Consider the following 27,604-nt stretch of genomic DNA (forward strand, 5'->3'; position numbering starts at 1 on the left):
AACTGTTCCTGCTGACCTTGTTTGGGTGGGCAGGTGGGCTTATGTGGGAGGTTTCAGTTTTTGCTTTTATATGACTCTGTATAGTTTGACTTTTTTTTTTAATTTTTAAAAAAGATTTATTATTTATTTTTATTATTTATTTATTTATTATTTATTTTTGGCTGGGTTGGGTCTTAGTTGCGGCATGTGGGATCTTCATTGAGGCATGCGGGATCTTTTGTTGCGGCGCGCAGGCTTCTCTCTAGTTGTGGCATGCAGGTTTTCTCTTCTCTAGTTGTGGCACGCAGGCTCCAGGGCATGTGGGCTCTGTAGTTATGGTGCATGGGCTCCAGGGCACATTGGCTCTGTAATTTGTGGCTCTCTTGTTGAGGTGCGTGAGCTCAATAGTTGTGGCACGCAGGCTTAGTTGCCCCACGGCATGTAGGATCTTAGTTCCCTGACCAGGGATTGAACCCGCATCCCCTGCATTGTAAGGCGGATTCTTTACCACTGGACCACCAGGGAAGTCCCAGTTTAACTTTTTAAAAGCAGGAGCCAACTGTCACTTCTCAGATTCCTAGAGCGGTTGACTCTTAAATGATCTTTCTTTCTGTAGGTCTCTTTTTACCCTTTATGCCAGTCCAAACTACTCTAAGCATAAGGTACTGCTGCTTGGATAAGGGTGTAAGCCAGATGGTTAAACTGTCTGTCCTGAATTTCATTGGAGTAGCTGTTGTGTTCTTTGAAAAATTCCAATCAAGTCCACTTAATATTTCTTCGTAACTAATCAAGCAATAACATACTTTTTCTGTTTATTCTTTGGGAGAGAAGAATATTTAATCTGTGAATTTCGTGGTGGGATTTTTGACCTCCGTGTAATTTTATGCTGTGGTCTCTTTCTAAAGACAAAGTCAAATCCACTGCCAGTATCTTTGATGAGGAAGGAGATCTGTTCAAAGAAAAAGCGGCAGCTTTGCCAGAGGCTACTGTAAGTCAGACAGATGAAAATAAAGCAAGAAAAGAAAAAAAGGTGAGCAGGAGGGAAGACTAAACATGGGAGTGTAGATTTGGGGCATCTTGTTAATTCACTGGAACCCAGAGGGAAGTATTGTTCCTTTCAAGTGTATAGCAAACGTCAAATGTACAGAGAGTTGAAAGAATACAACAAACACCCAAATAACTAGCACCTAAATTCAGCAGTTGTTGCATTTTGCCTTCCTCGGTGGTCTTAACATCCACTGGTGATCTTTTCCTGAACCAGTTATCATGTTGGGTGGCGGGGAAAACAAAAGAATGTGGTTCTACTTCTACTATTTCTTCTATGTTAATTAGCTGGCATTCTTCTGAACAGAAGATATCTCCTTCTTTCCTGCCTTTATAGTATCACTATAGGATCATAGATTCGCTATTCGACATGTTATGATCCGTTAACATTGTAATTCAAATTGACCTGTATTTGGCCAATAGGCTGCATCTCCATCACTGTTTAAGCTCTTCTGGCTGCTGTCCCTTCCCTTGCTATCCTGCACAGCTTGAAACCCTGACCCTCTCTGCCTCTGACCACCTAGGTGCCAGCATTCAGAACCCAGCAGGCTCCTAGGATGCCCACCTTAGGTTCCAGCTTAGGTACATGTCCCACTTGTGCACTGTATGAGGTAGGCAGTCTGTCCTACCCTGATCCCCCAGATGTGCCCTCTGCTTTATCTTTTTTTTCTCTTTTCTCACAGTTCCCTCTGCCTGGAATGTTCTTGCTTGTACCATCTCCCATGTCCAGGTCCTGACTGTCCTGAGAAATTTACTTCACAAGGACTGTTTCTTCCTTCATTCCTAGCATATACCAATTTTTAAATTCTTTCTCATGGTACCTCTCTTTTTGCATTAATTCTTTATATGTACTTGATACATGTCCAAGGTCCATGATGTTTTTATTCCCCTGCTGCATGGCCTGGAACCTTATGCTAGCAGAGATTCAGGACATCTTTTGAATGAATGAGTGAATGAACCCTCATTTTCAGGTGTCTGGCTTGTTAACTCTCAATTTTTTTTTTTTTTCCAACAAAGATTACCCTCCCTTCCAGCAAAAATCTCAAGCCCTTGTCAGAAACAAAAACTCACAAAGGTTTATTTTCAGATGAGGATGACTCTGAGGTAAGGAATTCATTCTTTTTCTTAGTTCTGGGAAATAGTTCATGGATATGACATTAGAAAGTATTTCTGATTCAGGGTGTTCTCAGTAGAGGTATAAGGCTTATTAAGTACTTTAGTTCTTTCTTTGAAAATAACGTTTTGAGAACACATGGTCTTTAGAAAGCAACATGTATACAATATTTTCACTGTTGGGTTTGAATCCAGTGAATCTCCTGGGAGGAAAATTCAGGATACTCATATTTTAGGCTATTAATTGATCCATAATGTAATGAGGTGCTTGTACAAGAACAGAAATCAACACACTGCTTCCTCTTTCAGTAGTCTCACTCAACAGTGGGCATAGACTGTTAACAGTTTGTGGGCTGGCACTGCTTTGCAGACAGCCTCAGTCCTCCAGGGCCCTGCCTAGAAGCACCTTTCCAGTGAAGCAGGGACAACTCTCAAAAGCGTTACTGCTTTTTCTGGCTTCCACAGGCCTTGATCCTTTTAGAGCTAACTTTAGGCCAGGCTTTTAAGGGATCAGAGACCTATCTGAGAATGTGTAATGGGCAGTAATCAATCCCCTTCACAGAGAAGGATGGGAGCATGGCAGAAATTTATATGTAATTTCAAGAAATTACGAACTCTGGGTTAAGCTCTTGTGGTTATTTTGCACTTATAGCCAGGATGAGCATACAACTCTTTGGAGGTAGAGTGATCACTGTTGATGGAAATAAAACCTTGAGGTTTATATTTCATTGGTGGCCAGTGTGCAGAAGATAGGAATTAAGCAAAGTCCAGTTAAGCCAAACTCCTGACACATAAGTAGAGCATGATGGGGCCTCACACTCTGGTCTTGTCCTACACTCCCTGCTTCTTCATCATCACGCACAGAGGCATTTTGAGATCTTTGGGCTGGCTTTTGCCCCTCTGGGAGTGCTCTTCCCAGAATCAGATAGCCCACTTCCTCACTTTTTTTCCAGTTCCCTGCGAGGTCTCCTGCAACAGCCCTTTGCACAATAGCAAGCCCGCCAGCACACATCACACTGTGCTCCTTAGCCCCTCTTCTGTTTTATTGTCCCCACAGTATGTATTGCCATGTGACACTTCATGTCTGCTTGTTCACTGTCTATGTCCCAGCTAGAGTAAGCTCCATGAGGGCAGGACGGTGTGTTTCCTGCTTGTGTCCTTAACACCTAGACTAGTGCTTGGTATTTGGTAAGCTGTCAGGGAGTTGTTGACTAAGTGAAAAAACCAAATGTGAGCAATTTCAGTGACTCTAAAGGTGTTCTGATTATTTATTACTATGAAACAAATCACTCCAAAACTTTGTGGCTTAAAACACCAATAAGTTTTATTACCTCTTGTGGTTGTAGAAGTTGACTGGGCTCAGCCAGGCATTTTTCACTTAGGGTCTCTCATGTGGTTCCAGTCTGAAGGTGGCCAGGCTGAGAGTCATCTCACTCATGTGTCTGGTGCCTGAGTGGGAAAGACTCGAACAGCTGGGGCTCTTGGGAGGTCCCTCTCTGTCTCTGTGTGGTCTCCCAGCATGGCAGCTTCAGGGAAGCTGGACTTCTTAGGGTGTTGCCTCAAGGCTTTAAAGTGAGATTCCCAAGAGAGCTGCACAGAGGCTGTACAGGTGTACCTGGGAGATACTGCGGGTTTGGTTCCAGACACCATAATAAAACGAATATCTCAGTAAAGTGAGTCACATGAATTTTTTGGTTTCCCAGTGCATATAAAAGTTACGTTTATACTATACTGTAGTCTATTAAGTGTGCAATAGCATTATGTCTTAAAAAAAATACACGTACCTTAATTAAAAAATATTTTATTGCTAAAAAATGCTAACCATCATCTGAGCCTTCAGCAAGTCATAATCTTTGCCGATGGAGGGTTTGAAATATTGCAAGAATTACCAAAATTTGACAGAGAAACAAAGTGAGCAAATGCTGTAGGAAAAATGTTGTTGACAGACTTGCTTGAGACAGGGTTGCCACAAACTTTGAATATGTGGAAAATGCAATATCTGTGAAGCACAGTAAAGTGAAGCACCATAAAATGAGGTATGTCTGTACTGTTTTTTGTAACCTAGCCTCAGAAGTCAGCGTTGTCACTTCTGCCACATTCTGTTGGTTGAGGCAGTACAGAGGCCTGCCCAAGTTCAAGGGCAGGGGACACCAACTCCACTTCCTGATGGTAGGAGTGTAAATGAATTTACAGACAGGTTTAAATCCACTACCACAGGCTTTGTCCCATGTGTATCATCACAGATTGTTTTTATTGGATATTGTCGAGGTTTTTAGGCAAGGAGAAGTAAAACAATGCAGTCTAGGAAGAGCTTTGGACCCAAAGGATTGATTATTTACTCCTCCCTTTATATCTCAAGTGTGGAGCTAAAGCTTACCTTGTGGAATCATTTTGGGGAGGTGTTTAAGGTAATGGAAAGCCTTTTTTTGTTCCTAACACCAAGGAAGATATTAGTCAAGGGTCCAAAACAATGATGTTGAAATTTGTTTTTGCTCTTTGTTTTGGTTTACTACTACTTTTTTTTTTTTTTTTTTTTTTAACACAGCCCTTTCTTTAAGTGAAATGCTGCCAATGCTTAAAATGCAGGAGAGGCATGGGAAGCCTGGGACTACCCCTGTGTGGCCCCTTCTACCCAAACAGACCCATGGGGACTCCCTGGGGCCTAGGCAAAAACCACTGGGCTGAGTGGAGCTCTTCTCAGTTAATGAAGTCATTAGCTGTATATTTCAGTAGACATTGATTCCATGATAAAAAAAAAAATTATCCAGAGAGGTCTTAGAAACTATGTTCTTGTCCTATTTGCCTGTCTCTTGTGTATTGAAGTTTCTCATCCTGAGGGAATAGTTATCCTATTTCGTGTTTTTGATGCATGCAACTCAGTTCGCAGATCTTTCTTTGCATTATAGGCTGACATTTTATAACATTTTGGAAATTTCTTCAGAATCTACCAGATCTTTCTCTAATTTTGCAACATTTCCTAGCTGCCATTCAAGAACGCCGAACATTTTAAAGTAAAAATTGAACTTGTATTTATTTAAAAGAAATCATATCACACTGTTATTATAGGAAAGAGGATATAACTAAATAAAACAGAGTCGTAGATCCAGTAATTCGTTAATCTAGCCTCTATTTCCATTATTAAATCTGTTTAATCTCTCTGATCCTCTGGACAGAAAAAGGAAGTTATTTTTTTAAGCGTGGTAGGAAATTGATTGGAAAGATTTCCCCTGCCCTAATCATCCAGGTGAGAGTATCAAAACCTCTGGGTCCCAGTGAGGCCACGTGGAGTTACATGTGGGTCTCTTCCTTCTCACCTGCACACAGTGAGGATGGACTGATGCGTGTTCCTCGAGGACTGTGGCAGCGAGCTTCCCTCTCCGACAGGGAGACCTGGATGCGCGGCAGCCATCGTGTCATAAACTGCATTGTTTTATATCTGATACTTTAAAATATTTTATTAACCAGGAACTTTAATCTTGATCCAACAGGATTTGTTTTCTTCTCAGAGTGTGAGTAAGTCGAAAGATGCATCTCTCCTGCCTAGCAAACTCCCCACCTCGGTCTTGCTTTTCGATGATGAAGATGAAGAGGTAAACATTGTTACTGCAACACAAGATAATCAAGCTTTCCATTAGTAGAAAACCGTTGCTGATGTAGCTTTATAACCAGAGGCTCATACAGTAGAACAAGGTGATAGGGAAGCGGTCAGGCGTTCTGAGGCTTATATAACAAAAACATTTCAGTTTTTATTTCAGTGACTCCTTTCTTAAGTTCTCTTAACTGCACAATGGGCAGGGCCTTAGATTTCTTGACCCAGCTCTATGCAAGGCTTTGTAGGTTTCACTTTTTAAAATCTTCCTTTAAGAAATACTTTTTAGGGGGTGGAACCCAATGATCTACAAGAACGTCTTGGGTAAAGTGGGAGTGGAGGGGAGAAGGCAACTATGTCCTCGCCTTGCTTCTCTTTCCCACGCTGGATGAGAGCAAAGTGGGAGAAAGAAATGAGAGGGAAGACAAACCAAACCTTTGCTCTTATGCAGTATTGTGCGGTGGCTGAGCTCATGGGCTTTGGCATCAGAGCCTTGTGTTCATATCCTAGCTCCACCACATGCAAATCAGGGACCTTGGGCAAGTAACTTAACCTTTCTGAATCTCATCTGGCTTAATAGTATATAGGGTCGTTGTGACAGTTAAAACAGCTAATGCACAGCCATTGGCACAGTGCCTGGCACATAGTAAGTACATAGTAAATGTTAGCTCTGTCACTCATATCCCCAGTGAGTGCCAGTTCATTAGTCTCACGGCCTTTCCTACCTCCCCACACTTTCCTTAAAGACTCCCTTTATCCAGTCTTTACACTTCAGGACTGTTCACCTGCTGTAGTATGTTGTTAAGAGTGTTTTTCTGTCTAACTTGGGCTCGGGCCAAGTTCTGTGGTTTTGTTCCCTTTACCTAAATAACAGTACCTTAATAGGTACTTTGGGAATGCCGTTGAACCTGTAAGAATCAGCTCTTACTAGGCCAGTGATTTTATTTAGTAAATTATTTCTTAAGTTTGTGTTGTCCCTTTGAAATTAATCAGAAACACAAATCATTCCTTCTCTCTGTCCCAGGTTTGTGTCTTTCATAAATGTGAAAGAGTAGAGAAAGCTCCCTGTATCTTTCTCTTTATGCATTGGTCTGGTTTCTAATTCATAGAAAGAAAGATGCAGGCTGCTGGCTGCCGCAGGGGGCTGTACTGCTCTCAGGCCAATTGCAGGCTCTGGACCCTCCCTAATGAGCATAGCGGGCCCGCCCACAGGAGGACTGGGCGGGGCCAGGTTCCCTCCTATTTCTATGATTTTGTCCTCACATTACTCCCCTTCCTGCTTCCTCCCAGGTGTCCCGCCTTTGAATTTTATGGTATCTGTTTCCCTTCTGTGGATGAATATAGTTAGAGAAGATTGTAGGCTGTTGTTGTAGGATTTATACATAAGTGAGAAGTGGCATTTACTAGCATTGTGTGATTTTTTTTCCCCCAAAAGGTGTTATATATATTCTTCACTTGACTGGAGACTTATTCTCTAATTTGACATGAGAGAATGTCTTCAGTTTTTTGTTTTATGTGTTCAAAGTTGTCATACTCTTCTGCCATTTGTTTTTCTAGGATAATCTTTTTGGGGCTACAGCTGCTAAGAAGCAGTCATCCTCTCTACTAACTCAGAGCCAAGAGAAAACAAAGCCCTCTGAGCTTTCCAAAAAGAAAGCATCTGCCTTATTGTTCAGCAGTGATGAGGAGGTAGGTTGAAAGTTATTTTCTAGAGAAGAGTAGGAGATGGTTTGATGGATTTAAGAGTTACAGCTGTCCTAAACCTTTTCTTTTTCTGCCTATTTAGATCTAGTGAAATTTGGTCACCAAAGACTATGTTCACAAGACTGTCTTTCTATTCTTGAAGAAAGATATTTATTGTAGTATATTAACTTAAAGATTAATCGTTTCAAAATGCTTAAGAATAAAATAAGTATCACCCTCAAATTATAATATATGCTAATTCAAATGAGTTAGGCCTTATTTTACTTTTTTTTTTAACATCATTATTGGAGTATAATTGCTTTACGATGGTGTGTTAGTTTCTACTGTACAACAAAGTGAATCAGCTGTATGTATACATATATCCCCTCCCTCTTGCGTCTCCCTCCTACCCTCCCACCCTTCTAGGTGGACACAAAGCACCGAGCTGATCTCCCTGTGCCATGTGGCTGCTTCCCACTAGCTATCTATTTTACATTTGGTAGTGTGTATATATCCATGCCACTCTCTCACTTCATCCCAGCTTACCCTTCCCCCTCCCCATGTCCTCAAGTCCATTCTCTACATCTGCGTCTTTATTCCTGTCCTGCCCCTAGGTTCTTCGGAACCAATATTTTTATTTATTTATTTATTTATTTTAGATTCCATGTATATGTGTTAGCATACGGTATTTGTTTTTCTCTTTCTGACTTACTTCACTCTGTATGACAGTCTCTAGGTCCATCCACCTCACAGCAAATAACTCAATTTCGTTCCGTTTTATGGCTGAGTAATATTCCATTGTATATATGTGCCACATCTTCTTTATCCATTCATCTGTCGATGGACACTTAGGTTGCTTCCATGTCCTGGCTATTGTAAATAGAGCTGCAATGAACATTGTGGTACATGACTCTTTTTGAATTATGGTTTTCTCAGGGTGTATGCCCAGCAGTGAGATTGCTGGGTCATATGGTAGTTCTATTTTTATTTTTTTTAAGGAACCTCCATACTCTTCTCCATAGTGGCTATATCAATATACATTCCCATCAACAGTGCAAGAGGGTTCCCTTTTCTCCACACCCTCTCCAGCATTTATTATTTGTAGATTTTTTGATGATGGCCACTCTGACTGGTGTGAGGTGATACCTCATTGTAGTTTTGATTTGCATTTCTCTAATGATTAGTGATGTTGAGCATCCTTTCATGTGTTTGTTGGCAATCTGTATATCTTCTTTGGAGAAATGTCTATTTAGGTCTTCTGCCCATTTTTGGATTGGGTTGTTTGTTTTTTTAATATTGAGCTGCATGAGCTGCTTGTATATTTTGGAGATTAATCCTTTGTCAGTTGCTTCGTTTGCAAATATTTTCTCCCATTCTGAGGGTTGTCTTTTCGTCTTGTTTATGGTTTCCTTTGCTGTGCAAAAGCTTTTAAGTTTCATTAGGTCCCATTTGTTTATTTTTATTTTTATTTCCATTTCTCTAGAAGATGGGTCAAAAAGGATCTTGCTGTGATTTATGTCACAGGGTGTTCTGCCTATGTTTTCCTCTAAGAGTTTTATAGTGTCTGGCCTTACATTTAGGTCTTTAATCCATTTTGAGTTTATTTTTGTGTATGGTGTTAGGGAGTGTTCTAATTTCATTCTTTTACATATAGCTGTCCAGTTTTCCCAGCACTTTACTTTGTTAAATGATTGCTGTGTTTCGTTAATCGGTAGCTAGACAAGATAGGAGTGGTCTATGCTCGTTTAATTCCTTTTTTATAAGAGTCTTAACAATGTTTCCATTTGCTATCCGGATATATATTAGCAGAGCCAATTGAGAATACAGTTTAGCAGCTGTTCAGATTTAGCTGTACAGAAAAAGACTAAATATAATGATATTAAAAACTGTGAGTGTTAAAAATCTTCCTATTTTATAATACTCTATTTTAACATTGTAGGTAAGTTATGAGGGTATGATGTAGGCAGATAAATGATAGATGTGTTCATTTTTTTTAATTGAAAGCAACTTAAAATGACATAACATAATTTGCTTTTTCTACTCAAATCTGTGAATTTATAATGGATTTTCCTTTTTTTTTCTTTCTAGCAGTCTTAGTGGGTTGTTCTCCCTATAGTAATGGCCAACCATCAGTTGAATTTTTTCTTCTGTAATATTACTGTGGTTCAGGGAAAATAAAAATATTAGCTAAAGCAGGGAGCAAAAGTACTTGCAGAGTAAAGATAACCAGGGTTCTAGAACAGTGACTTGGCTTTGACTGCCCAGTGGGATCACTTGGAGAACTTTAGAGAGTACTGATACCGGCTTCCACCACTGGAGGTTCTGAATTAATTGATTTGGGTTATGGCCTGTTACTGGAAGTTTCTAAGGCTCTTTTGGGGATTCTAGCATGTGCTCACTGTTGAGCACCCCTGCTCTAGGGGAGCACTTCTCAAACTATAATGTGTGAAGAAATCACCTGGACATACTGTGACAAATGCAGGTTCTGATTCAGAAAGTGGGGTAGAAATTCTGTATAACAGAAGCTGCTGCTTGTGGAACCCACTTTGATTTACAAAGCTCTAGACTCCAGGACCACTTAGCAAGTGCTCAGGAGATCCTTGATTTGAAGGGGTGAGCATAGCCAGGTGGGGTTTCCTTAAATGCTTTCTAAAAGCCAGATTCAGAATTTTCTGGTAAAAGGGTCAGTAGCAGCTTTCATTGTGTCTTGTTTACATTACATGAGCTTTTTATACATTTTTTTTCCCACCTTGCTTCGGGATTTTTAAATTTTTAAATTCAAATATCATTTTCCTCCAAAGTTGAGAGTTCTTGACTTTCTTTTTTTTTAAGCATTCCTGTATCTTCTCATTCCCCTGTATAACTAATTTTGATCTCTAAAGTAGAGAAGTTCCCTTGTCCTAACACAGAACAGGACCATAGAGAGAGAAACACTGTGGCAGGTAGTGATGGAGGAAAACACCATAAGGTCTGTGAGGTCAAAGAACCCAGCTGTCTAGATTTGAGTTCAATGAAAAGCCTTGGACATAAGCTTTCCTCGAAAGTGATACACTTAGTTTAAATACAAGTTAGTTTAACAAATGTGAATTTTATTTTACTCCTCACGTTTCTTAATCTAAATGGCCAGAGGATTTTAACATATATTTTATCTTTTAAGGACCAGTGGAATATTACTGACTCACAGACCAACTCAGCATCTGACAAGTCTAAAGGAGAACTTGGGGACCCTGGGACCACCCAAGACCAGGAGATTAAGGCCGTGAAAAAGACCGGCCTCTTTCAGGAGGACAATGAGGATGATCTGTTTGCTATTGCTAAGGACAGGTGAGACAATCATTGTAAGAAGTCATTTCATCAGTGCCCGTGGTAATAGGTGAAGGTATTTGATGTGCAGGATGTCAGCTGCTGGGGGTGACATGCCCATCATTCATCACCTGGTAATCATATAAATGAGAATGTCTTTGATTTTCACTTGCAAGTTATTCTCCCCTGGTACTGGGAAATGTTTTTCTTCATGGATCCTTACCTAATTTCTTCTACTTATCTTTTTTTTTTTTTTTTTTAACCTTAAAATACTATTTTTCTTAGTTTGTTAGGGGTTTAAGTACAGTTTGTTGTCTTTTTTGTTTTTTCCCTGGGATACCCTAAAGAATGTAAAGTTTTGTCCAAGTTTCTTTTTTTTTTTTTTTATTTATTGATTGATTGATTGCTATGTTGGATCTTTGTTTCTGCGCGAGGGCTTTCTCTAGTTGCGGCAAGCGGGGGCCACTCTTCATTGCGGTGCGCAGGTCTCTCACTATCGCGGCCCCTCTTGTTGCGGAGCACAGGCTCCAGACGCGCAGGCTCAGTAGTTGTGGCTCACGGGCCTAGTTGCTCTGAGGCATGTGGGATCTTCCCAGACCAGGGCTCGAACCCGTGTCCGCTGCATTAGCAGGCAGATTCTCAACCACTGCGCCACCAGGGAAGCCCCTTGTCCAAGTTTCTTAAGTTTGTCATTTGGATAGAAATCTGCTCAGCGTTGAGAAACATCCTGTTTAGTAAGATGGTTCTCTGCAGAGCTGTGCTGTATCACACCAGTTGCTGGTAACCCCTAGCTGGTCTTACGTGCTCCTGCACGTTAGTGCTTGGACTAAAGGGTGGCAGGTTATGTAGAGCAGTGGTCCCCAACCTTTTTGGCACCAGGGACTGGTTTTGTGGAAGACAGTTTTTCCATGGACCGGGTTGGGGCGGCATGGTTCAGACAATAATGCGAGCGATGGGGAGCAGCAGATGTAGCTTTGCCCACTCGCCTGCCGCTCACCTCCTGCTGTGTGGCCTGGTTCCTGACAGGCCCAGGACTGGTACCAGTCTGCGGCCCGGGGGTGGGGACCCGATGTAGAGTGAGCGTGGGCTGTGGTTGGTATTGTAATATGCTGCAGATTAGCTGTGAATTCAGAATAACTCCCTTGAAAATATATGTATTTTTTTCTTTTTCTCTTGAGATCCTTAAATGATTACTTTCAAATTTAAATGAATGGTAGTAACATAAAGAGGCAATTGATTGGACATGTAAATGCTATGCATTGGTGTGGTTAAGCTTTAATACTGAATTGGTAGATTCAAAAATGTCTCATATTTCTGTCTCTGAATACTGTGATCTCTTCAAAGGTCACCATTTCTACTTTGGGCTCCATGACTTCACCCCGGGTGTATCTTGGGCCTCTGGTTAAGAATGTAAGCTCTGGAATCCCAATACCTGATACTAAATTCTGGCCCTGCCAGTTGCTCTCTGAATAGCCTTGGACAAGTTACCTAACCTCTCTGAGCCTGAGTTTTCTCATCTGTTAAGCAAAAATGATAATAGTGCTTCTTTCATAGGATCATTGAGAGGATTAAATGAAATCCAAATATGAAATGCTTAGCACAATAGGTGGTACATTGTAAGCACGCAAATGTAATTTACTGTCATGAGTGTAGGGGAAATAACATTTCATTCCTTTATTTTTGTTGCTCTCTCTCTCTCCTGGGACTCTCTCCTTCCTTTCTTCCCTGGCCAGCTTCTTCTTCTTTTTTTTTTAAATGTTGTGCATTTTATTTATTTATTTATTTATTATTATTATTATTTTTGGCTGCGTTGGGTCTTCGTTGCTGCACCGGGGCTTTCTCTAGCTTCAGTGAGCGGGGGCTACTCTTTGTTGCGGTGTGCGGGCTTCTCATTGCAGTGGCTTCTCTTGTGTCGGAGCACGGGCTCTAGGTGTGTGGGCTTCAGTAGTTGTGGCGCACGGGCTCAGTAGTTGTGGCTCACGGGCTTTAGAGCACAGGCTCAGTAGTTGTGGCACGTGGGGCTTAGTTGCTCCGCAGCATGTGGGATCTTCCCGGACCAGGGCTCGAACCCGTGTCCCCTGCATTGACAGGTGGATTCCTAACCACTGCATCACCAGGGAAGCCCCTGGCCAGCTTCTTTTAAGACTCAGTTTAAGCCCTCTCTTTTGAGAAGCCTTCCTTAACCCAAACAGCTGAGAAAGATAAGAAATAGGGTTAGAGTCTAAAGCAAAAATGGCTCCATCTTTAACCCCCGGCGCCCAGCTCTGTTTCACTTGAACATTTTCTACACTGTATAGAAGTTACCTGTTTACGTGTGCAGCCCCTCCCTTTGCCCCCACCACACACATATGGTCACAGGTCTAGAGATCAGGAAACATGTTTCATGTGTAGGTCCCAGTACCAATTACACACAATATCTAGCTTTCAGCAATGCTGGCTTTCATCAGATTCTCAAAAAAATCTTTTACAGACAACAACAAGTGCAGGAGAGGATGTGGAGGAATTGGAGCCCTCACACATTGCTGGTGGGAATGTAAAATGGTGCAGCCACTTGGCAACACAGCCTAGTAGTTCCATGAAAAGTTAAACATGGAGTTGCTACATGACTCAATTTCAGTTTTTAGGAATATGCGTAAGAGAAATGTCCACCCAAAAACTTGCATGTGAATGTTTATCATAGCGTTATTCATAATAGCCAAAAAGCGGAAAGAACTCAAAAGTTCATCCACTGTAGAACGGATAAACAAAATGTGTTATATCCACACAATGGACTCTTATTCAGCAATTAGAAGGAATAAAGTACTGATACATGCTTCAATACAAATGAACCCTGAAAATATTGTGGTAATTGAGAGAAGCCAGTCACGGAAGACCACATGTATGATTCTATTTGTGTGTAATGTCCAGATAAATCCATAGAGACAGAAAGTAGATGAGTGTTTGTCTGGGGCTGAGGGGAAATGAGAATTGGCAGTGACTGTGAACAGGTATGGGCTTTCACTTTAGGTTGATGGAAATATTGTGAACTTAGATTATGGTGATAGTTGCACAACTCTGTGAATATACTAACAGTCACTGAATTGTACACTACTAAAGGGTAAATCTTACGGTATGTAAATTGTAACCCAAACCAATTCTAAAAAAAGAAACAAGCTTTGTGACCCTAACAAAGTTGCGAAATACTGCCTTGTAAGCAGGGCACTCAAACATCCTTGCTTGCCTGGAGAGGCCTGCTTTGTGGCTGTCATTTCAGCCTGGTGATTAATAATTTTCCCTTTCACTCTCAAAAGTGTCCTGGTGTAGGCCATAAACTCTAGAGTCATCTTAATGTGTTTTGACATCTGTCCCTTTTAATAAATCAAAATACTTATTACCCCATTATTTATAATGAGAAATACTCCAGTTCACTGAGCTGCATATTTTTCTTCTGAGGACAGATCTCCACGGGATGTCCACATTTAACCAGCTGGTGCCGAGGGTGTGGAATGAGATCCAAGGTTAAGGACTCACTGTCGTTATCTATTGTAACTATGTCCAGAAAGCTAACTAGCTTTTCTCTAGCTTAGAACTTCAGAATCTGGCATCAGATTATTTTCTGTGGGTAGCTTGGTTTTGGTTTTGATTTTTAGAAATTGTTCAGAAAATCATGCATAAGATTTTTTTTCTGCTGTAGCAGCTTAATAAGATTTTTGCTTTTTAGGCATCTGATGTAGTTATTTTTGTAATATTTTGTGATCATCACTTAGTAGTCATATATTTTGGTTATAATTTGTGTACAATTTTATCAGTGTATATCCTTAAAGGCATATTAGATTTTACCTGACTGTGTATGGCTCTTTGTTTTTATAATTTCTTCAGGGTGTAGACCTAATTTTTTACTGTCCTTTAGTGTAAGTGTCCAGTGTAAGTATACTCAACTATTTGGTTAGTTGTGTTCCCTAGTCAGTGATCCTTAGGCAATTTTACGATGTAGGCAGACATCCAATGTTAAACTAATGAATAACCTTATATTATGCTTTGTTAATAATTAAACTTAGAGAAAAGATTATGATACATATACTTATGGGTATATATGCTAATTATTTTTAGTGTAAGTAGATGGATACTGAAATGACTAGTATTATTTTTATCTAGCTAACATTGAATTTGGAGTTTTCATTACTTTGATAATTCTCTAGTGTGCTGCTAGTTGGGTGGTTCCTTATCACATAGTATAGAAACTAGAACATGACCCTTCCGTAATTAGAACACTTTCTATTTGGGACTGCCCACGTACAGTGCTAGGCCTCCCTGTGTTTCTTTACTTTTATGATTCTGTTCCTTAAAAGGTCCTGATCAATATTTATTTTGGCAGACATTTATTGACTGCCCCTGGGGGCTGGTGTGGAAGCCTAGGTGAGGAGGTAGGTGAAGACAGGTGAGAGGAAGGTGGTGAGGAGAGCTGTGGCTGGATTTCAGCTGTGGTTGCCCAACATGGAGTAGAGATGGGTGAATATTGCTGTGGTGAACAGTGAAGATGAGCTTTCCCAGCTTCTTAGAGACTTTGTGTAAAGGGGATAGAATGGGATGGGTTTAGGGTTTGAAGGGAAGGCACAGAAGCCCACAGAGGCGCTTGGAAAGACATGGTTAAGTGGCTGAGGTGGCACCAGGCCATAGGTCACAGCCTGAACCAGGTTCTGGCCCTGCGATCTCTTGACAGCCGCCTTCCTGACCACTCTGGAAATAGGCACTGGTGCTCCCTGGTTCTTCCTCTGCCATAGGAAATGGTGAGAGAGAATGCTACGTTTGTGAATGCTAAGCGTGTTGTGTGCGTTGGCAAAGCCAACATCTAGTGCACCTACCTTGAGCCAAAAGTAACTGACAAAGGGACAAGATGAGGAGGGCCCCGGGCTTTTACACAAGAATGCCAGAGAGCGGGTGATGACTTGCTAGACACAAATTGCACCTACTTCAAAGGTTTTTCTTGCTGCAACTATGTAAGGTCAATGGATGACTCGGGCGTTTTGGTGGTAGGTGGGTTCCTGTCGGTGTGGCCTAGAAAGAATATTGTATTTTGTAAATCACGTTTGCCTTTAATTTGACTCTTTATTTGTTTGTATAGCCAAAAGAAGACCCAGAGAGCATCTCTCCTGTTTGAAGACGATGGTGACAGTGGAAGCTCTCTGTTTGGCTCTCCTCCCGCATCTGCTCCTCCTGCAACAACGGTATTCTTAACCTCTTAGGCCCAGGAAGTAACCCTGAGGTGATGTTATATGAATACTGATGCCTCCCTCAATCAGGTCCTAAAACCTGACCTTGGAGACTGAGTCTTATGGAAAAACTCGTTTGCCTGGTTTTAGATAGACATCTTCTGGTTAGTGGTATTTTACAGATGAAGCACACGTGCAAAGCCTGGAGTGGATTCCATATCACGCAGCCCCTTCAGTGTCAGTTGCAGGCGTTTGAGTCTCAGGGGAGAGCAGGGGACAGCGCTGTTGCACTCCTTCTGGAGGAACTGCCGGGCTTAACCCCGGTGGCATGGAATTCTGCTAACATTACACCAGGCCAGTTAATGTACAGGTTATTCCTTACAGGAGCAAGTTTCCAGTACTAACGCTTTGGTCCTGGTTTATATTAATAGTGAATCAGTAAAAAGGAAGGAAGTTCTGACACAGGCTACGACATGGATGAAGCCTGAGGACATAATGCTGAGTGAAATAAGCCAGCAACAAAAAGGCAAATACTGTATGATTCTACTTACACGAGGTACCTAGGGTAGTCAAATTCATAGAAACAGTAGAACTGTGATCACCAGGGGCTGAGGGGGGTGCTGGGGGATGGAGAGTTGTTTAATGGGTACAGAGTTTCAGTTTTGCAAGATGAAAAAATTCTGGAGATTGGTTGTACAGTAACGTGGATATACTTAACTACTACTGAACTCTATACTTAGAAATGGTTAAGATGGTAAATGTTGTGTTTTTTATGACAAAGTTTTTTTAAAAAATTAAAAGTATGTGATGAGAAAAAAAAAGTCCATCAGTGCCTATCTAGTCTAAATAGTCTTCCAGCGATTACATCTAAATGGCATCACTAACCATGATCGCCTAAGCTAAAAGATTTAGCAAGTCTTCATGTTTTTTATATCAAAAGGAGTATTAAGAAATGAAAGGAAGGTGGCATTATGATAATATTTGTCCTGGGAACCTCGGGATACTGGAATCCTGTCTTTGGCCTGTCATTCATCCCTCCCCAACACATTCCCTATGTGGGTATATGTAAGTGTGTGCACACAGAACAAAGTGAGGCCAAGCAGCATTTTATTGCCAACTGGCAATTGCCAACAGCCCCAAAGGAAAATTTAGAACTTCTCAGGCTAGACCCCATGGAGACCTCCTTGGGGGGTCTCCAACACCTGAGCTGGGTTAGCCTCAAAGGCCAAGAATCAAGCAAAGTCACAGCCTGCTGTTGAGGGCCTTCAACCCCAACTTCAGACCACTCTAACTGGCATGTGTTAGAGACAGAAAGACATGTAAGACAGGGAAGGAGGGATGTACCCCCCGAGATTCCCCCCATGTGGGAGCAGCCACAGAATCTAAAAAGGCAGCTCCTCCACCCTTGCTTGATGAGGAAGACTCTCCCCTTCCCACTGTGGTCATGGGTGACCATGTGCAGTCCCCGATGCCTGCACATCCCGAGGGCCATTGTACCCTAAGGGGCACAGTGAAGGAGGGAAATGGCAGTAAAGGAGCCTAGAACTTCCTCTTTTCTAGAGACCAGTACCTGGCTCTTCTTCCATATCTCCTAAATATTTTTTGTTTAAAGTTTATTTTAAATTATACAGTAATACGTGGATGCCTTCTTAAAAAATGGTTAAAACATGCGTAGAGGGAGTTCCTTGGCAGTCCAGTGGTTAGGACTTGGTGATTTCATTGCCATGACCCCGGGTTCAATCCCTGGTCGGGGAACTAAGATCCTGCAAATTGCACAGTGTGGCCCCCCATGCCCAAAAAAAGAAAGAAAGCAAAAAAAGGTAGTCAAGGTAAAAAACAAATTCAAACAAATGAAAAAACGTGTAGAGAATACAAAGTCCCCATTCCATACTCCTGCCTAGTGTAATCATTGGTAACAGTGTGTTGTCAGTGCTTTCATGCCTGTTTCTAGGCATTCTTGTCTTTTTTAATTTAAATGAGATCATGTTTTACAGTTTTATGCATCTTTTTTTTTTTTTAATTCTGCAGCATGTTTTTCATTTCCATAAACTCCATCTTGTTTTTGTTTTTGTTTTTGATCACTATATAGTATTCCACTGAATAACTACACCAGGACATGTGTGAATATTTCTTCTTTGATGGGGTAGTCCTCACTGCTTCCTGCTAGTTTGTTAGGAATGATTCTTCCCGTCCCTACAGCCTTGTCATCTTTAGCCTTGACTATTGAGATAGTTTCTTAACTGGCCTGTGAATGCTCCTTCTCTTCATCTCTCCTTGCTGCTGCCCAAAGACCACCCGGTCCTGTCATCCCTTTGTCAAGCTGAGCCTGTAGCTGAACCTACCACGCCACCTGTAATTTCATTCAAAGTAGACTCAGCTTTTCCACCTTCACTCGCCATGCACTCTTGGTGACTCATCCTGTCCCAAAGTATTCCAGAGGAAGTTGTTGTCTCTTTTTTCTGGAAACATTCTTCATATTTTCAGACCCAGTAAAGGTGTTAGCTTGTCCTATTCCCAGGCCAGGCCCATGCCAGTTACTGATTTAGGGACTCTTTCCTCACCACAGTCCCATTAAGTGCACAGCTTGTAGTAAAAGCTTGCAGCACTGCCGCTGCTTCTGAGTGCTCATAAGCTTTTCTTTGAATTACCTGTACTTGCATCTCCCTAAAGTGGCTTCATGGTTAAGAGAGTCAGAAGATCTGAGTGGCTTTTCTTTGTAAATTATAAATAATAACTTCTACCCTGGATAAATGAGCAGTAATCTAATGAATTTTGAAGGTTCTGGAAATGTAAAACTTCTTTGAAACTGTAGTAATTATGATTGTTAAATAAGACAAAAGGTCAAAGATATGCATCTTAAGTAGCAGAACAACCTGCAAACCTGAGTTTTACCGTTTGTGAAATTTGATCGCCTTTAGGCAGCATATAAAATATATTTTTTGTTTAGAGATCCTAGAATATTTTAAAGTAAGTTAAGTGCAACTCAACTGTAAACCTATCAAGAAAATTAATTTCAGAATGAAGATGAAGAGTCAGCTTATCTTCAGGAAGATTTAAAATCAGTAGTCTGGGTGGCATTTTCCTTGGTTTAAGGACCATAGTTATATGAAGGGAGAATTTGGTCCACCGTACATAAGTCTCGTGTTTTACCTTGGTCCACTTGCATCGACATTACATATAGTTTTCAGTGAGTCCAGCACATCCCACAAAAATTTTTTCCTTTGATCACTTTGGTTTCGCTTTATTTCTTCTGAAACTCTTTTGTGGGTTTCCAGTCTTTTATTTCAAGTTCTAATGATGATGCACTTTAAGGACCGCTTTCTAACAATAACTAAAAATTTGCTTACCTTATTCTTCTTATTTATTCATAGTTTTTTCTATCATAGTCAGTCATGTTCTTCTTTATTAGTTTCCCAAACTTGTCTACCTAACTCGATTTAGATACTGCTTCAAAGCTTACTTCCTCATATCATCTAGTCTAGTTAGTAGGATAGAGTTACTGCTTTTCACGCAAGCATTTTTGATAAGTCACTTGCCTCAAGGATGCCAATAACTCTGGGCAAGTCACGTGACCTCAGGTTCCTAATCTCTGAAATCCTTGCCTCCCAGGTAAGGAACAGATGAGAGATGGGGCAAAGTGCTTACAAACTTGTGCTGAGCACCTGCTTCATATAAAACACCGTGACTGGCTGTGGAAGTATACTGCATGATCCTTTCAAATGTGGACAAAGAAATGTACGATAGCTATTAATGTAAATTAGGAGGGAAGTATAGTAAGGGCTGGGTATAGACATGAATATTCTTATCAGCGAAGCACCTGATACTTACAGAAGAGAACAGGAAAACCTTCGTGGGTGACATCTGAGCTGGGCCTTGCTTGAAAGATGAGGAGGATTTGTTTCTCCAAACAGTGCAGATCAAGCATGGAAGTGTGGAAGTTTACAATAGGTTTAAGGAAAAGTGAGGATTGATGAGGTGCAGATGGATGAGGGTCATAAAGAGGGGCCAGTTGATTGTCATGTTTAGCATTTGCTTAATGCGCACAGCGCAGGTTTGGGGTGGGAGATGAAGTAATGTGGTGGGTGTTTTATTTTAGCAAGACAGCTCTGGATGATGTCATACAGCTGAAAGGTAAGGGGAGGGAGGCAGAGAGGTGAGACTAATGATTGGGTGGCAGAGGTTAGGATCTAAGCCATGGCGCACACAAGGAGTTAACAGATGCAGGGAGACAGGTGCAGACCTTGTGGGGGCAGAAACTGTCTGCAAGTCTGAGGTAGTGGTGGTATTGCTTCTCCCTGTCTGTGCCCCCTTCACTGTCCTGTCCTGTCTCTCCCGACCCCAAAGTTTAGCTAATGCCTTAAAGAGGACTGTGCTTCTGGCTTGTTCTATACATTGCCATGCTCGTCAGGCACACGTTTTGTTTGTTTGTTTTTGAGGATGTCATTTATTCTTCTTCTGATAGAAAAAAGAGACTGTCCCTGACGTACCACCTCTGCTGTTCAGTGATGAAGAAGAGAAGGAGGCACGGTTGGGAGTGAAACCGGTGGCTAAGAAGGCTGAGAGCGCCAAGGAGTCATCAGAATTTGGGAGAGCTAGCGTGGCTGAGGAGTCAGGAAAGGTGGACTTTTTTTTTTCTTGTATAATCTGCTATTTTTGTCTCTCACGTGTTCTTGTAAAACCCACACATGCACACACATACCCTTACATTTTTCTACCACAGGAAACAAACGGCTCGTTTGTTGAAAATTTTGAAAACACTGAAAAGTATGAAGAAGAAATCTGTGATCCTGCCATTCAGGGAGACCTTCAACATTGCTCTTGCCTCTCTGTCTCTTTTCTAGGCATATGTGCGCACACAATGATGTGCATTTTTCCCGTTTTACATTATTATGGTCATTGTGTCAAGTGTCCATTTTGCCTTTCTCTGTCTCATCTCATTTTTCCTTTCGGTTTTCTCTCTGCACGTCTGTTCTTTCTGACCGGCTCTCTTCTCCGTAGTCTGTTTCCCCTTGCTCTCTTCTAATCCCACCTGTACTTAAATTACAATGACAGCTTTAAGAAGATTTTAGTTTACCAATCTTTTACATTTAGTTGATGTTGGCTGTGAATTACAGAGTGAAGTGAAATTTGACTTTCTTCTAAAGCATTAGCTTTCTTCTCCTGGGCGGGCTGTCCTCTCCTGGAGGAGGCCTGTGGATAAGGCTGCTGGCTGCATCTGGGAATCAGCAATTCTTTCAGTCTCTGTCTACTTTTTCTTTTTTTCTAACTTTTCTCGTACTCTCGTACTTGTGTGTGTTCAGCTATCTAGGTTTACTCTCTCTTCTAGGGCCTATGTGAAGAATGTTGCATATACTTTTCCTGTCGAGGCTTCTTGGGGCTACAGTGATGCAAACATTTTACCTATACCTGAATCACTGTGTGACATTCTCTTCCTGTCGACGTGGACCTTTTCTATGTTGCTGTAGCCCATTTTCCCCTTGAACTCTAGCTGCTTGTTGTACTGCTGTCTCCCTTGCTTGAGGATAAGCTTTTTGAGGATTGGGGCCATGTTCGTTTTGCTCTCCATTGCATCTGTGGTGCTTAGCTTATTACCTCGCACATAGTAGGCACTTTCAAAATTACATATTTTCTTTAAAGAAGTATATATTTCCTTTATAGTTAAACCACTTTGAAATTAGGATGCACCTCACAATCGATGGCATGTTTAATTGGGAGTTGTTTTTTTTTTTTTCTTGGTAGTTCATACAGGAACAGTGATTCTTACAGTCAATGGTATCTTGCCTGAAAGGTGGTGCTTGTTGAATGAATAAACGCTGCATTTTATGATTATTTTAGAGATTCTTCTAATTGCATAATACAGTATAAACCTTCTACAAGTTGTGTCCAATTCTGTCAATTAGGCCTCTCCCTTGGAGTTATGTGTTAGTTAAATACTAGGAAATATAAGATCCGTTTCCAGTGATTGGCATTTGTGTCATACCTGTGACTTCGAAGTTATTTATAGCTCATGAGCAACCTATGTGGCTCAGGGTGATAACTGATATATATGTATCTTGGTTGGAAGGAGTTATAAATATAGGCTTTAAACTGATGGGAAAAAATCATCTTTGATTATGAATTATCTGTACTAGACTCTCCATTGGAGTGGCCGATCAAGAATTGGCCTGAGTGTTTTGTTACCTGGGAGTAGGTGTGATTAGCTGTCATGCCTTGAAACATGCAGGTGTGACAGTTACTGAATTAATGAGGAGCTTGGGAGGCCCCACAATAGAATTTTTGTTTCCAGGTGTTACTCATTTTTTTTCCTTACTATTTCCATTTTCAGGAAGGATCTCTGAATGTATCTACTCAGGAAGCAGCCAAGCATTCTGATTTGTTTTCTGCATCATCCCCATTGGACAGAGGAACTAAAACTAGAACCAAAACTGTTCTTAGCTTATTTGATGAGGAAGAGGATAAAACAGAAGATCAAAACAGCTTCCAAGCTCTGAAGAAAGAAGTAGGAAAGGTAAGCAAAAAGCTGTAAAGTTTCAAATCTTTAGAAGGATAAAAGAATCTCATTTCACAGTGTCAGTCCTGTGATGTGAGTTGCTGAAGAATGGAGGGTTCCAGCTTCTTCACATTCTTACCATCACTTGTTGACTTTTTTGATAATGGCCAAGTGTCGGTGAGGATGTAGAGAAACTGGAGCCCTCATTCACTGCTATTAGAAATGTAAAATGGTGCTGCCACTTCAGAAATCAATTTGGTGCTTCCTCAGATTCTTAAATTAAGAGTTACCACATGACCTAGCAATTCCACTCCTAGGTATATAACCAAGAGAAATTAAAACATAAGTTCACACAAAAACTTGAATGTAATGTTCCCAACAGGTATTATTTATAATAGCCAAAAGATGGAAATAACTCAAATGTCTATCAGCTGATGAATGGATAAACACAATGTGTTTTAGCCATACAATGGAATATTATTTGGCAATAAAAAGATGAATTACTGATACATGGTACAACATAGATGAACCTTGAAAACATGCTGAATGAAAGAAGCTAGTGACAAACACATTATGTATGAATTCATTTATTTGAAATGTCTTGAATAGGCAAATCCATAGAGATAGAAAGTAGATCAGTGGTTGCCTGGGTCTGGGGAAAGGGGTGGACAGGAATGGAGAGTGACTGCCAGTAGGTTTGGAGGTTCTTTATGGGATGATGAGAATGTTCTAAATTTAGATTGTGGTGGTATTTGCACAGCTCTGTGTGTATATTATAAACCATTGAATTACACACTTTAAATAGGTGAATTTTATCTCAATAGAAGTATTACAAAAAGAGAAAACAGGCGATGGGCCATAGATTGCCAATAATTTTTTGTAAATCAAACGGAGGATATAGTCCATGTTGATATTTACAACAAATGTTTTATGAATTTTCTTATTATACCAGTAGGATAGCCCCGTTTATAAAGGAGAGCTACACACAGTGAATATGAATAATTTGCTGTATTTTCTTCCAGTCTCTTACTGTGTTTGATTTTGTATATATGATTTTCACGGCTGTAAAACTTTGAACCTTAGTTGCTAGGTTACACTAATTTTTATGTGTAATCAATAATAATTATTAGTTAATTTTTAATGTCACACATTTTGTCAGAAGTGAGTTTTTTTGTTTGTTTCTGTCTGTGGTTGTGATACTAAAGAAAGGGAAGAATTTTAGAATGTCAAGTCTGGGGCATTATAGTATCAAACCAAGTAATGTGATAGTAACTTTCAAATGTCAGATACCCTAGCAAACAGAAAGAACTTGTTTGGAATCTGAAGGTAGTGGGGTGGAAGGTGGATGGGCATAGGGGAAGGTTGGCTGATCACACCTGTGCCAGCTCTTTGGCCTAGGATGCTGGTAAGTGGAAGTTAGGGATACGTGCTTGACCACTCTGTGTAGTTTCTGGTATTAAGTCAGCTGCTGTCTCATTCTTCCCTTTGGGCATGAGATGGAGAGAACTTGTTTAACTTTATGTGTTTTCACCCCTAAAATGTTTCTCAGTATGGAACTAAGGATTGTTTTTTAAACAGTTCAGATTCAGATGCTACACAAAGGTTGAAAGATGATCTTTCCAGATTATATATATGTTATCTGTTTTTGTAAATATATTCTCCACTGTTTTTAGTATCTCCAAAGTATTCCATTATGTGACTGTGTCATTCCCCTTCTGATGGGCACTCAGGCTGTGTCCAACCTTTAGCCACTGTAAACAGAGCCACAAGGAATATCTTTGTTGTTTCATCTTTGTAGCTGTGTATTATTTCCTTGAGGTAAAACCCTAGGAGTCTATAAAATACATGATCTTCCCTCTTTTTCCTAGAGTCCTGATCCTAATGCCCGCCCCAAGAGCACAGGTGTCTTTCAGGATGAAGAGCTCCTTTTTAGTCGCAAGCTTCAGAAGGACAATGACCCAGATGTTGACCTTTTCTCCGGCACCAAAAAAACCAGGGTCAGTTCCAAATGGTTCTCCATGTCATAGCTTTGTTATTATGTTAAATATTGTCTCTGTAGCTCACCTGACTCTCTTTGTAAATTGTTTTTGTTTTGGATATTGAATTTAAGTTTTTTCTATTCTAGTTGTTAGAGCCAAGTGTTGGGAGCCTGTTTGGGGATGATGAAGATGATGATCTTTTCAGCTCTGCCAACTCACATCCTTTGGTATCAGACTTTTGTTCTCAATACTGCGGTGTGTGGGAAGGCTTCTGGGAAAGGAAATGAATGTCCCCTTATGTGACTAAGGAAAATGCTCACTAGTAAATGAACAGCAAATAATGTGCTCATGACGGTGTTCAGGTTGTCTCCATCTTATGTTTCCTAATGTTAAACAATTAACTAACCCAGGCTCCCTTACCGTATTACAAACCTGTTTGATTTTTAAGTTGTTCATTGAAAGACTGGTACATATGTTATGGTGACAAAATATTCATGCCTTTCAGGTGCAAAGCTATAAATCTGAGTGTTAGGCCATGTGTGTCATTTCCCTCCCTTCCCCAGTAGATTTTTAAGTACTCTCTATTTTCTCTTTATCACTGAGAGGACGCCTGGTCTTTAGAACTCTATTTCTGAAATGCTGCCTTTAAATTTGTTTGTTCAACCCTCATTTGTGAAATGACTTTTAAAAGTCAGAAGCTATTTTCTCTTTTTGCATTATGACTTTTCCTTAAAATTTCTAAGATACTTGACAGACTTTGGGTATTCTTTGCTTTTGAAGATCCCAGAAAAGAAGAAGGTAGTGAAAAAAGACCACTCTGTTTCCTCTTTCAAGAACCAGAAACATCCTGAATCCACTCCAGGTATCAAAGAAAAAGGCAAATGGAAATCGGAAACACCTCAGGTTAGAACTGATCTCTTTAAGGACTTTCAGCTCTTGTTTGCATTGTAGTATAGTTTAATTGCATCATGCAGACCCGGGGTCATTCAGAGTTCTCTTAATTAAGGAGGAAATAGCAACTAGGACTACCTCCCTTTGTTTACTTTTTTTTTTAACCCCTGCTCATTTCTCCTCTCCTCACTCCGCACTGGTTCCATGAATCTATACTTATCATTATTACTTTTGGAGTACCTGCAAATTCGATTCCAAGATAGAGTTAAGGCGGGATGAAGATCTTCCCACTAGAACTCCATTTCTCCCTTTGGGCTACCTTGGAGTAGGGTTCCATTAGAATTAAATATGAATTATATCCACTTTCTTGATTCTCTCTCTGTGTTATGTCTTCTGAGATCATTGCTATTAGGCCTCCATCCTCAGCAGTCTTCTCTGTGGCGCTCCTCCTGAGGGCAGAGCAGGGCTAGACAGTGAGTTCTGGTCCTGGCTTACAGCTGTTCCCGGATGTCTCATTGAGGCCTCAGTGTTCTGAGCTGTGAAAATGAGGCACTAGGACTCGCACATCTCCAGCAACTCAAGTCTCAGCTTCTTTTCCTTCTAGAACTAGTGCATTAGGCTTGGGTGAATTTCTGTGTGCTCTGTAATATTTGTTGTGTGAGGTAACCAGTATGGTAATGTTTCCAGCTGGTCCAGTTTTGGGGCTCTGATACACTATAATTCTTATGAATCTTATTCATGATCTTTGTCTCCCTTTCCTCCATGTGTGGTCTTACAGCCTTCCACTTACACAACGGATAAGGAAGCACAAATGAAGTAATGTTAGTGAAACGTTTTGAGGCCCCAGGAGAGATTTGAATGCCTTTCCCATTATAGAATTATAGAAACCAACAGCTTTGTTCCATCTCAGATTTATTTTCAGGCATATGTGTAATCCAAGAGACACTTTTCTATTTCCTCAATGGATTTTTAACTGAATGTAATTTCACACAGGACTCACCAGGTCCCGCTCCATTTAAAACCAAAGAGCCATCCCCTCGGATCTGGAAAATTCAAGTAATTATAACGTGTCTGGAACCTTCATTGCCTGCCTTGTGGCATCTGTAAACTTTCTTGGGTTTTCCTTTTGTCAGCTGTTGCCAGGCATTTTCTCATCTCTTCCCCACCCTCTGGTTGTTGCTTCCTGTGTGCTGCGTCTGTAACATCTCTTCTTTGGTCCTGTGGTGGGCACAGGGGTATAGCCCTCTGTTTTAATTCTAAGACTAGATCAGGAGACTTCCCTGCCTTTCTCTTTCTCCTCTCGTATTATATATTACGTACACCGAGTCTTTCGTCATGTGTCACAGTAATAAGAGTAGACTGTTGTGTTTAAGAAAACATACAGAGTAAGTTTCATTTTTCTTCTTTAGGCAAATTTAGCAATTAACCCAGCAGCCTTGCTGCCTACAGCGGCTCCCCAGATCTCTGGAATGAAGTCTGTTTTGCCAGAATTGGGTGTTCCTTCGTCTGAACCTGGGAGAATCCACAGTCTGGAAAGTGTGCCCACTCTTCCCGGGAGTGGGGAGGCCGGCGTGAGTTTTGACCTTCCAGCTCAGGCAGACACCTTACACAGTGCGAACAAGGTGATGAAACCACCTTTGCTTGCTTGCCTGCTTTTTTTTAAAACCAGAAGAGTTTGTATGTTTCTTCCGAGTTCATCAGTTGCACACGACAGGCTGACCCCGATTCCTCATTTGAAGGAGGCGCCTCATCTTTCCTTGAGCCTCTCCGCCCTCCTTCCACCTCCCTAGTTCTGTGTCCACTCTTCCACTGCCTGCCTTTGTTACATTTACATTCTGCCCAGTAGCTAGCTCACTAGCTCCTGGCTGCCACCCGGAGGCCTTCTAAACACTGAGCAGATCATGTCCTTACTGTTTGCTTCCTCTGCCGTCTCCTTACTGCTCAAAGGAGGACGTTCAAGCTCCTTGGTTTGGTATTAAAGCCATTTACAGTCTGTGCTAACCGAAGCTTCCAGCTTTCCCACCAGTCACCCCACACTGTCAGCCTAAGTCCAGTCACCAGGAACCATTCCCCAAACACACATGCCCCAGCGTGCTGCTGCCATCAGCTCGTGCCACTTCCTCTGTCAGGAATGCTCTTCCTCATCGACAGCTCTGCACAAACTTCACAGTTTCTGTGACATTTCCCCTCCTGCCCCTGTCCTGGGCTCCCTCTCTGAGATCCCGTGGCAATTTTGGTCCTGTCACACTGTTCCATAGGACTGTGGACTTGTGCTGGATGGACCATGAACTCTTTGAGGTTTTACTTTTATTTCAATTGGTTCTCTTTTCTTCTATCCAGTCTT

At 41.1% G+C, this 27,604-nt stretch overlaps 1 protein-coding gene across 15 annotated transcripts in view; it reads left to right on the forward strand.

Moving 5' to 3' along the window:
* Nucleotides 1-27,604, forward strand: part of LOC309604621 (WASH complex subunit 2-like) — a 56,622-nt gene that overhangs the window by 23,662 nt on the left and 5,356 nt on the right. For 7 of the 15 annotated variants that reach the window (XM_082339402.1, XM_082339400.1, XM_082339410.1 and 4 more), the window contains exons 16-28: nt 885-1,009; nt 2,041-2,127; nt 5,625-5,726; nt 7,283-7,414; nt 10,566-10,732; nt 15,813-15,915; nt 20,363-20,518; nt 22,226-22,408; nt 24,259-24,387; nt 24,516-24,596; nt 25,150-25,272; nt 26,254-26,316; nt 26,670-26,882. In XM_082339402.1, coding sequence (XP_082195528.1) covers nt 885-1,009; nt 2,041-2,127; nt 5,625-5,726; nt 7,283-7,414; nt 10,566-10,732; nt 15,813-15,915; nt 20,363-20,518; nt 22,226-22,408; nt 24,259-24,387; nt 24,516-24,596; nt 25,150-25,272; nt 26,254-26,316; nt 26,670-26,882 — 1,664 coding nt within the window. The remainder of the gene's footprint in view (nt 1-884; nt 1,010-2,040; nt 2,128-5,624; nt 5,727-7,282; nt 7,415-10,565; nt 10,733-15,812; nt 15,916-20,362; nt 20,519-22,225; nt 22,409-24,258; nt 24,388-24,515; nt 24,597-25,149; nt 25,273-26,253; nt 26,317-26,669; nt 26,883-27,604) is intronic. The other 8 variants (XM_082339412.1, XM_082339413.1, XM_082339414.1 and 5 more) reach the window with 5 other exon arrangements.

Source organism: Balaenoptera borealis (assembly GCF_965194805.1).
Source record: "Balaenoptera borealis genome assembly, chromosome: 10".
Lineage (NCBI taxonomy): Eukaryota > Metazoa > Chordata > Mammalia > Artiodactyla > Balaenopteridae > Balaenoptera > Balaenoptera borealis.